The 12,500-nt window shown below is 40.4% G+C and overlaps 1 protein-coding gene across 1 annotated transcript in view; it reads right to left on the bottom strand.

Annotated features, from left to right (window-relative positions):
* LOC137628406 (uncharacterized) overlaps positions 1 to 12,500 on the bottom strand; it is a 27,886-nt gene that overhangs the window by 638 nt on the left and 14,748 nt on the right. Inside the window, exon 3 of the mRNA XM_068359558.1 lies at positions 1 to 1,170. This exon is cut by the window's left edge and continues 638 nt beyond it. Within this exon, the coding sequence (XP_068215659.1) occupies positions 1 to 1,170 (1,170 nt within the window). The remainder of the gene's footprint in view (positions 1,171 to 12,500) is intronic.

Below are 12,500 nucleotides of genomic sequence, written 5' to 3' on the forward strand. Positions count from 1 at the left end.
CAAATCGAAGTCTTTGATGTTTTGCAAACGATGTGTCGTAGGATTTACTGGTGACTTTGCTGCCACTGATGAGAAGTTCAGATCAGTTGATTCAGATATATTGTTGACAGGCAGCACTGAAGATGAGGGTGGAGATGCAGTCTGAACATCTGTGTAATCCTCTTCTCCCAAATCACTGTTATTCTGTACATTGGAGAATGTTTGTTGAATAACCTCTGGTGAGTTCTCCGAATTCCTATATGAGAAGGTCCGTTTCATACTTTCACATGAGATTTTTTTGTATTTAAACAACATTGTAATTACAACAAGTATTATTATAAAAAATATTCCTGCAAGAACACCAATAGTTATAACCGCTGGCCTAGAAATTGACATATTGTGACCAATTACAACTGCTAATGGCCATAACTTTTGGTTTTCGAGATTCTTTATCTGAAATGTTTTTCTTGTACTGTGATCCATAATGCTCACGTTTGTAAACGTTATTGTTCCTGGCCCCTTCATGATTATGCTTTTGGCGTATGCTTTCTCTATTGTGACATCTCTTAGGTGTATGGATCCCCCATGAATAACAATGGCATGTAATGATAAATCAGTAAACGTGACACTATCTAGGGTTAACCTCCCTTGTATCATTTCCAAGCCATGTGCATAAACCTTATCAACCTTAGTTTCCTTAATGAAAGACTCTTTATTATAACTTGAGTTATAAATGAGTTTCATTACTTTGTTTAAAGAGCTCTGTATGATTTCAAGCCTCTGGTTTCCTTGTATATGGATTCTAGTAACACTGTCCACCTTTGAGTGTTTGATGGTTGATTTTTCTGTAGCAAGAATATCCAAATTACCAACGTATGAATCTTCCAATAAATGAAACTGGTCTACTATTAGGTTGACTGCATCAATCCTGCTCTGGTTTACATTTATATAGCTAAATAACGGATCTACTAGACTTATTGCAGTGGAGTTCAGAAGAAGAAGACCCACTTGGCAGTTTTCCCTACTTGTTACATTAATCTGATCAGCTGGTTGAGTACTGATGTCTCTTGTATTGCTAATGGACAGTACTTTATCTTTCGGAGCACACTGTGGAAGGATTATCAAAGAACTTCCATTTGTAATCGTAAAGAATTTCCAGTCTTTCCATTCAGTCTTCAACAGCTTCCCCTTCTGTAAACAAAACTCATATCAATGACTTAAAGAGAGGATTTTTCCATATAATTGCATAAATTCAACATTATTATGGGTACAAATTTCACTATATATGATGAATTGTGACCTTATGAAAAACTTCAAGATTAGAATATACCTTTATTTACTGTTAAATTACCATAAGGAATGTCAATGTTTCATAGAATTCTTAATTGATTTAAAATAACTTAACGCAATGCATGTGAATGAAAGTAAGTTATTCCAAAATGAAAACTTCCACGATCACTGAATATCTCCGAGTTCTTTCATAATAAAAATCAGATTATTGAACCAAAACTAAACCATGTTAAACATTGTTTTAGAGGGACTGGATAATAATTTGAGATAAGTTATGTTAAGTAAAGTACCAACTTAAAAAGAAATTCATAAAAAACATACAAGTATATAAAAACTGTATAGATGCAATAATATGGTAACAGAAATTCATTGCACATAATAACTCTTAACCTTTAAGAAATTCTCTCCTTGAAATCAAGAATCCAATGACCATTATATATATATATATATATATATATATATATATATATATATATATATATATATATATGTATATATATATATACACACACACACACATATATATATATATATATACACACACATATATATACATATATATATGTATATATACATATATGTATATATATATCATATATATATATATATATATATATATATATATATATATATATATATATATATATATATATATATATATATATTTATTACTACTTGCCATTTGGAAAAGCTGGATGCTATAAAGCCAATGGCGCCAACAGGGAAATTAGCCCAGTGAGAAAAGGAAATAAGGAAACAGCTAGAAATTTGTGCCCGAGTGTACCCCCTAAGGAAGAGAACTCTATATTAAAAACAGTGGAAGACTATGATATAGAGGCTATGGTGCTACCCAAGACTAGAGATAATGGTATGATTTTGGAATGTCCTTCTCCTAGAAGAGCTGCTTACCATAGCTAAAGAATCTCTTCTACCTATACCAAGTGGAAAGTAGCCACTGAGCAAATACAGTGCAGTGCTTAACCACGTAAATGAAGAAGAATTTTTCTGTATTCTTAGTGTTTTCAGGGGAATGAGGAAAAGAGAGAACGTGTAAAGTATAGACCAGACTATTCGGTGTATATGCAGGTAAAGAAGAAATGAGCCGTAACCAGAGAGGGAACCAAAACAGTAATATTTGACTAGTCAAAGGACCCAATAACTTTCTAGCGGTAGTATTTCAATGGGTGGTTGATGCCTTGACCAACCTGATATTAAAATTCTCAATACAATGTCTTATGGTTGCATAAAATTAGAAAATGACATAATGTCATAGAAAAGTGCTTTTTAGTAAAGATAAAGTCATCTCCCTCGTAAACAGGGTCCACTGAGGACGGAATAAAAAAAGTTCTCTTAAAATATGAACATTAAATCCTAATTTAAATAAACATAAAATAGTATTTAAAAAAAAAAAATTCCATAGACTCTGCGTTGTGTTTTTCTTCATTGAATGTGACCATCTTTATACTTTGGTATACAACCAGTGAATTTAGCCTAAACATGACTCAAGCCCACCTGAATTATCAACTCCTTTTATACATTCAGGGGATGGATTAGTTAAACTCTTACAAGTACGGATTAATGTAAAAATTGGCAATTAATTTTCAAGTACAAGTATCCCTTAGAAATATGAATGCGTTTTTTTCATATCTGAAAAAAACCTATACAGTAGTTCTCACATTCCTAATGAACCAATAAAAACCTTCAAGTATAGAAACTTTTATAACTCGTATTGACAGGAAAATTTCCGAATTAATATATAGCTAAAGAAATTAGCTGGAAATGTGAGTAATTTCACAACATCATTCAGTTGCATTATCCGCGCATAATGGTTGATTATCAGTACCCATATTCTACTCTAAGTGTACAATTATGCAAAATACAGGCAACAAACATGACTAACACCAAGCGAGTTAGATAGCCGCTATCCTAATTCGTTGACACATTTGTTGTGAAAGGGCTCGAATACCTATATGCATATGCATTGTCAAATGGTGTTTATAGTATTAATTTAAAGGATTTAATAGACTGCAGAAACAGCAAGATGTATGTATATTTTGCAAGGATGTGACATGGTGCAATTCTTGAAAAAGATTAGAACGACAGATCTGTCATAGGCTAGGGCCTCATAATTGTTCTTAACCCAAGGGTTTGTTCGTAACTGGTTTGAGCGACTTGTGCAATGGGCCAATATTGGGGCAACAATTTCAGATAATTGTTATAAGTAATATTGTTAGTGCCAGTACTTATAATAGGACAAAATTTATTCATCATGGGAAATCTGTCATTACCACAATGTTTTTTTCTTTCTTTTTTACATATGAAGTGTCCAAATTGACCAAGGTTTTATGTATCTTCTTAGAGTAACACTTTTAAAGATATACCCCAACTGTTGAAATATTTCAATGTTCATGTAGCATTTAAGAGGAAAAACACAATAAAAATGCTCTCATGAATAATTCTCTTGAGAGTACCAAAGGATTTGTAAATCATACAGCATTCCTATAAAAATAGTCCCGTGTTTGAAATACCCACCTCTTTCTCTCTAGAATATTTCACCAGACGAAGGGAAACATATCATCTAATTTTCCTGTGTAATTATGAAAATAATTTAAATAACCAACAACTACGTATATACATGCACACACATATGCATACATATGCACATATAACCTTGCTGTATATAACCATTATACATATACAAGATATGTATTGGAGATAAAGACATTAATATCGAGATATTGCCGGTAACTGTCTGAAGGCTTCAAGGATTAACACCCTGACATATTGGTCAAAGAGATAGATCCATTGAAAAGTGAGTTGAACAACATACGAAAAGTGTAGCGCATACTCAAGATAAACAAGCAGTGTTTGTCCATATTAGATATCAAAATCACACTATTAATTGGCCCTCTGCAAAGAAATTAAATCCATTTAACCTAATAACTTATAACAAATAAATATCATAGTCTCACACAGAGATCGACGAGCTTCATAAATTTGAATTTCTTAAAGCTGGTCAGACATTAGGGACACCTAATTTAGAGCTTAAGAATTGTGTATCTCATATCATAAATGCCTGTGAAATATCATTCTTTCTGATCTACAATATCATACCCATAGATGTAGCCTATAATTGTAGATAAAAATGCGCATAGGCTTTGCTGTTGGTTGCGTCTGTGATTTCATATACTGGTATAATATTATGCATTGATATGGTAAATATGTGCAAATATACATACATGTACGTGCGTGTGTACGTATGCATGTATGTATATATATGATGATATGCATAGGGTTATTGTAGGATGTTATTCAAGCAAGCACTACTTTATGTATCACTCCATCCGGTTGCTGTGGCGCCGAACTTGAACCACATCATCAGGTACTCTGTTTGTAGCCATCCAAGAGGCTGTATCATCTTTATACATAATAAAAACCAAGAAAAAATAATTAGTATTTATCTCCTACAGTTATATATATATATATATATATATATATATATATATATATATATATATATATATGTATATATATATATATATATATATATATATATATATATATATATATATATATATGTGTGTGTGTGTGTGTGTGTGTGTGTGTAGATACACACATATATATAAATATATATATATATATATATATATATATATATATATATATATATATATATATATATATGTGTGTGTGTGTGTGTGTAGATACACACATATATATAAATATATATATATATATATATATATATATATATATATATATATATACTGTATATACATATATATATATATATATATATATATATATATATATATATATATATATATATATGTATGTGTGTGTAGATACACACATATATATAAACATATATATATATATATATATATATATATATATGTATATATATATAAACATATATATATAGATATATATATATATATATATATATATATATATATATATATATAAGTATATATATATACATATATATATATATATATATATATATATATATATATATATACATATATATATATATATATATATATATAAGTATATATATATACATATATATATATATATATATATATATATATATATATATATATATATATATATATATATATATATATATATATATATTTTTGGGCTCAAACCATGTCGTCCTGATGGAAGTTCCTATAGGGTAGCTTCCTAGGGTATATTACAACTACGGCGATATTCCCAGAGAATTTACCTTAAGGTACCAGAATTCTAACTCCTGGAGCGAGTATCCCTCGTGAAAGGGATATCGCGACATATCAGAGGACGTATTCTAGACACGTCACATGGCAATCTACATCCTGGACAGAGATTTCGTCTCGTAGGAGGTGATTGATGAGATACGAATTCGGGAAAGAAAAAGGGGGAGCCGCTCCCAAGGCTTCCCTATCCCCCGATTCGTATGCGTGCCTGGCGCCAATCCTGGCGCCATCTGTATTCCTTTTTGCGTAGCTTAACAACTCGGTGTTTTTTCCTGTTTTTCTCGCAAATCTTGGATTTATTCGAATTTTCATGGCTTCTTCGTCTTCGTCGGCCTCTGATAAGTTGAGTATAGTGTCTGTTATGTATAAATGTAGGCTCTTGGTAAAATTTTGAGTGATTAATAGGATTAATCTTTGATACAAGAGCCGTAGCCTACCAGAGGTGTCCTGGACACTGTCGCTCGCTAGGTATAAATTAATTAGTTAGAGCGACATTCCTGGTTGTTTTGCTTTAATAAATTTTAGCTATTTAGCATTACATAGGATTTCCTTTCGTGCTTAGTATTATTTGGCGAAGTATTCGCCATTCTGGCCTACGCTAGGCCATGTAGCCTAGTCGTTTGGTCCTAGTACTTCATGCATGATTTTGGTTTTTCCGAGTGTAATTAAAATTTTATTGAAGCTTTAGGCTATATTTTATACATTTTAGACTGTGTGGAATATTTCCAAGATTGTATACGTGTGAGTTTCGGTGAATTAGGTAATCGATTCTCTTGGTGCCTAGGCTAATTGCTTATGGAGCCTTAGTATACTTTATCATACTCCCCGGTTGCTTTCTTTTCTTCGGAGAAGGTATGCAATCCCTTTCCCTCTGTTTAAGCCTTGGGCTTATCCCTAAGTGGTTTTTTCCGAATTTATTTTCGATAAAACTATACTAGGGTGTTACTGTACCTTCCTGTTCCTGTAGTTATAGTTCAAGAGGGACAGAACAACAGAGTTTTCAGTCTGAGTCTGTGTTGTCTGGCTTGGGGCAGAGTCCCCCTCGCTGACCTAACACATACAAAGGGAGCTTAGCTCCCTTAGGTCACTACCGAAGGTTTCTGTAGTTATGATTCCTTCTTTTGTGATCTACCAGACTAGTCCTGTTGCTGTTCTCGGGGGAGGATAAGTTCTTCCCTTGGGAGTAGCAACGCCTTCCTTGCTTTGGTGCTCTGGAAGCTGGCAAGTATTGCTGGCCTTTCCCCTTAGATCTCCCTTAGGCTAAGATAAGTTTCTTAGCTGTGGGTGATCTGTCACTAAAGCAAGGTTGGCAGGACCCTCTTGTCCCTTCCCCCTCTATCTCCGTAATGGCCTAGCCATTACTGTACTGTACCTTGCCGGCCGGCAGAGCTGGCCGGCAGGGGTTTTACTGTACTGTACGTCGTTCTACTTCTGGACCTAGTATAGGTTGGGATGTGGAATTGACTCAGCCCATTGCCGGCCGGCAGAGCTGCTGGCCGGCAAGGGTCTTATGTTTTCGAGTGCTGCCCGGACCTCTCTTGGTCCCTCATCCATGCCTGCCGGCAGAGCCGGACGGCATTGGTCAAGGAAGCCTGAATTAGTTTCTCCCCTTCCTTATATGCACTCTTTCGGTTGCCGGGCTTGGAGGTTGTGTACACTCTTATCCCGGCATCCATTCTATTTTTCTTCTAGTGCTGTACCTGTCCCGGCTGCCGGCCTATGAGGCCGGCTGCCGGACTCATTGGCCGGCAGGTGTAGTCCTCTGGTTCTTTTGCTGCCGGCTGGCATCGGTCTTGTACCTTTGCCGGCCGGCTTATGTCAGTCCTTGTCTGCCGGTCACCAAGAGTGTGGCCGGCAGCTGGGTACTACCTTGTGTAGTTGCTGGCCGGCAGCCATTGCCGGCCAACACTGGCTGTTACCGGCCGGCAGTTGCTGCCGACCGGCACAGGCATTTGAACCAGAGTGCTGCCGCCCTATAGCTGTTAAGTAGTATACTTTAAAGCTAGTTGTGGTGTGTGCCGGCCGGCAAAGGCAGGCCGGCACACATCCCCCTATACTGTACTAGTATTCTTCTGTATAGCATATACAGTAAGAAGAAAACTATAGTAAAGGTTTTGGTACAGCACTGTATCTAATAACACTATTGTGTTTTCTTGCACATCCCTTTGCTGTTGCCCTCAGATAGGAAGCTGAGTTCTTCCCTGTCTATTATCCAGGATTTTAAAATCATTGCTTAGGTGTGAGCTCCACCTGTTTCCTCTGGAAACCTTGCATTGGTTACTCTAGAAGAGATAAACCATTTTTGATTTTATTATCTGGAAGGCTGCAACAATGGGTTGTGAGGGAAACACAAGTGTGTGTCTTTCCTTTCTGAATTGTTATGCTATACTATGCATATCCAGTGATACATAGTTCACTTGATACTCATGGAAATTTCTTCTCTTTACAGAAGGACACTCCGAAGTGGGGAAGTGCTTTCTGCAATGTCAGCAGCAAGAACCTCTGCGGACATGAGTTTTGTAGGAGACACGCAGCATACGCTGTCTCCAAGGATGATCTCCGGTATTGGGACCCTCAGGTATGTACTGTGTGCACTAACCTGATTATTGAGACATTTAAATAGCTAGGAAGAAGCTTCGTACCTGGGTAAGGGGCTTCCAAAAGAACACTTCTGGCCCTTATCTTCCAAGTGAGAAGATGAGGGCGTATCCTTTCCCTAAGGCATCAGCTGATGCAGTGATTCCCCAGCCTCAAGAGGAGATCCCCTAAGTTCAGATCCAGGTGGATGCTGAAGTCGCGGTCGCGATGCAAGACATCCAGCTAAATGACAGGATGTCTGATGTGGACGGGTGTCAGGAGGAAGACCTCCTGGCAGAAGCCCAGGAGGAAGTTCAAGCCCCTCTACATCGGCCGGTCTCCCAGTAGAGCTGGGACAGGCCCTCTCTTCTATTGTTGGAATGATCCAACAAATGCAGAAGGAGAATCAGGAGAAGGCGGCTGCAATGGAACAGCGAATGCAGTGCCTTGCAGAATCACATGGGCCCCAGAAAAAGCTCAATGTGAAAGACCTTCCCTTGTGCTCAGATGCTAACCCATGGAGGTATGCTGAGCACATGCCGATGACGACTGGAAAGATCGTCATCTCGGATAAGCTGGGCTCAGTTCCCCTGGAGGGTGGAATTCTGGCCCAGCAAGGCATCATATCCGGACTGTTATGTCCGGCTGAGGAAGGAACCAGCTTCAAAGGAGGAGATAGAGCCGAAGGAGGTCATAGTGATGGACCATGCTAAGGCTCAAGCTCTACTTTCATCCTCGATGAAAGAGAGGGGCTTCTCTAACTCAAAGGTAGCTGCATTGAATAGGAAGCTCCCTTCCTTTGTGTCCTCGCCTACTAGAGCCTTCCCCCTTTTACAGAAAGGGTTTGTGGCTGTACTAAAAGCAATCGAGGCCGGCAAGTCTTGCCCCTCCCTAGAGGAGTGTAAACCCTTGTCGCTGGCCCTGCCTATGGACCACAAAGACTGGAAGGACGTCCATCTTACGTTCTCAGTGGGAAAGTTGGAGGCTGATATTGCCGGACGTCGGTTCGGCAAGGACCTCCCTAAGCTGTCTGACTTTCTTTTGCGAAGTGAGTTCGATATAAAAGAAAGACTGACTGCCTCAATGTCTCTTCAGACTACTCTCGAGACGATGGCAAGTGACCCCAAGGTCCATGAAATGTTCATGGTAGTGGCCAAGCCTCATCTGGCCACAGTGACGAAGGACCTTTATGGCTTCGTCAAGGCAAGGAGAGCTTGTAGGGAGTTCGTGTTTACCTCGGCTACGGTGAGGCACGAGCTAAAGAAACTAATCTCCTCCAACATTTGGGGAAAAGACCTTTTTCCCTACCGACTTGGTCAAAGAAGTTGTTGATAAAGCCGCCTTGGAGAATAGAAACCTTCTCCAGAAGTGGGGCCTGGCTATCAAAAGAAAGTCTTCCCCGGATGAGGGTCCTCAACCAAAGAGGAACACTATGAGGACTAGGTTACCGTCTCGGCCAGCCAAGCCTCTTAGACAGCAACAGCAACTGCAATTGCCATTGCCCCCAGTGCCCCAGATCATGGCACAAACCCCGACCACCTTTCAGTGGGTACCCCAGGCCGTGTCGACACAGTCCACGGCATTCACCCCAGCGTTCGAAGGGCAGTCTACTTCCTTTCGAGCAAAGCCTAGAGGAGCAGCCAGAGGCTCGTCTAGACGCCCCTCAAGGGGAAGGGGATTCAGGGGTGGTCGTGGTCAGGAAGGCAAGACCTCAGGACGGCAGTCCAAGTGAGGTGATACCGGTAGGAGGGAGACTTCTGAAATTTCGGGATCGGTGGACCTTCGATCCCTGGGCCCACAGCCTACTCAAGAATGGACTGGGCGGGAGCTGGTACAGCACTCCACCCCCGTACCTTCGGTTTTTCCAACACTCCACCCCCGTTATGGAGGAGTACGTTCAAGAACTGTTGGAGAGAAAGGGTGAAGCCCATCAATTTCTAAGGGAGGCTGTTTTGTGTTCCCAAGAAAGACTCGGAAAAGCTCAGAGTCATTCTGGACTTGTCGCCACTTAACAAGTTCATAGTGAATTGCAAATTCAAAATGCTAACACTGCAACACATAAGGACCTTACTGCCCAAGAGGGCATATTCCGTCTCTATAGACTTGTCAGACGCCTACTGGCACATTCCAATTAGCCATCGACTCTCCCCCTATCTAGGGTTCAGGCTACAACGAAGACTATACGCCTTCGGAGCCATGCCATTCGGGCTAAATATAGCCCCAAGGATTTTTACGAAGCTTGCGAGCGTAGCTCTCAAACAATTTCGCCTAAAGGGAATTCAGGTAGTAGCCTACCTGGACGACTGGTTGGTGTGGGCAGCATCCGAGACAGAATGCTTGCAAGCTTCTAGTCAAGTGATCCAGTTCCTAGAGTACCTAGGCTTCAAGATCAACAGAAAAAGTCCACTGGGACCTTTTGTCACACCGTTTCTCCACCCCGGCGAAGAAAAGGAAGGAGATAGCGGGTTCTGTCAAGAGACTTCAAGATTCCGAAAGGATATCAAGACACGAGCAGGAGAGAGTACTGCGCTCTCTCCAGTTTGCTTCGGTGACAGACCCAGTGCTAAGAGCACAGCTAAAGGATGCAATCGAAGTTTGGAGAAGTTATGCATCAAACGCGTGAAGAGATCTGAGATGACCAGCCGCTTCGGCTACGTACTCTTCTCAGGCCTTGGTCCCAAGCCAGACATCTAAAGAAGTCAGGTTCTTCTTCAGCCACCTCCCCCGTCGGTGACGATTCACTCAGACGCCTCGAAGGAGGGATGGGGAGGTCACTCATCGGAAAAAAAAAAAAAAAGTCCAGGGGACTTGGTCCAGGCTATTCAAGACCTTTCTCATAAAACTTTCTAGAAGCTAGGGCAGTGCTCCTTACCTTAAAGAAAGTCTCCCCGCGTCATTCGTTCCACATAAAGTGGTGATAGACAGCGAGGTAGTTGTGAGATACTTGAATCGACAAGGATCGAGGTCACCACCTCTCAACCAGGTGATGTTGGCCGTCTTCCGATTGGCGGAAAAGAAGAAGTGGTACCTGTCGGCAGTTCACCTTCAAGGAGTCCGCAATGTGACAGCGGACGCTCTATCCAGGTTCACACCGATAGAGTCGGAATGGTCCTTAGACGCAGGATCATTCTCCTTCATTCTGAATCAGTCCCAGAACTGCAGATAGACCTCTTTGCGACGAAAGACAACAAGAAGTTGCCCCTGTACGTGCCCCGTACGAGGACCCCTTAGCGGAAGCAGTGGACGCGATGTCCCTCGACTAGAACAGATGGTCCAAGATTTATCTGTTCCCTCCTCACAACCTTCTGTTGAGGGTCCTCAACAAACTGAGATCCTTCAAAGGGTAGCGGCAATAGTGGCCCACAAGTGGCCGAACAGCGTGTGGTTCCTCCTGGCATTGGAACTGTAGCTGAAGTTTATACCACTACCAGATCCAGTTCTGACCCAGCGAGTCCAGAAGTCAACTGTCTGCGCTTCATTACAGAAAACCCGGACCCTGCAGTTCATGATTTTCTCTCCCTAGCGGTGAGAAAGCGTTTCGGGATTTCGAAAGCCAGTATAGACTTCCTTGAGGAATATAAGTGCAAATCTACTAGAAGGCAATATGAGTCATCTTGGAGAAAATGGGTGGCCTTTTGTCAAGGCGAAGATTCCGCAGGAGATCTTGACAGACTTCTGCTTATCTTTTTTCCCCACCTCCATGGTCAAGGGTTGGCAGCGAACACGATTTCAGCGTGTAAGTCTGCTTTGACAAGACCCATTCTATATGCCTTCCAGGTCGACCTAGGTAACGAGATCTTTAATAAAGTCCCGAAAGCCTGTGCTAGGCTCAGACCTTCAGCACCTCCAAAGCCCATTTCATGGTCTTTAGACAAGTTCTTCATTTCGCTTCTCTGTTGAGCAATGAAGAGTGTGCGTTAAAGGATTTGACACAAAAAGTTATTTTCCTATTTTGCACTCGCGTCCGGGGCCAGGGTTAGTGAGATTGTAGCCTCTCGAGAGAGGCAGGTCGTGTTCAGTTCCTGGATGGGGAAGAACTGAACCTGTTTCCGGATCCTACGTTTCTCGCCAAGAATGAGTTACCCACCAACAGGTGGGGTCCCTGGAGAATCTGCCCTCTGAAAGAAGATGCATCTCTATGTCCAGTAGAATGCCTAAAGGTCTATCTTCATAGAACTTCAGACTTCAAGGGTGGTCAACTATTCAGGGGAGAAACATCAGGCTCAAATTTATCTCTGAATCAACTCAGAGCGAAAATCACATATTTTATTCGCAGAGCGGATCCTGACAATACACCCGCAGGTCACGATCCGAGGAAAGTTGCCTCATTCTTAAATTTCTTTAATTGTATGGATTTTGAACATCTCCGTTCATACACTGGCTGGAAGTCTTCCAGAGTGTTCTTTCGCC

Source organism: Palaemon carinicauda, chromosome 36, assembly GCF_036898095.1.
Source record: "Palaemon carinicauda isolate YSFRI2023 chromosome 36, ASM3689809v2, whole genome shotgun sequence".
In the NCBI taxonomy this organism is placed as follows: domain Eukaryota; kingdom Metazoa; phylum Arthropoda; class Malacostraca; order Decapoda; family Palaemonidae; genus Palaemon; species Palaemon carinicauda.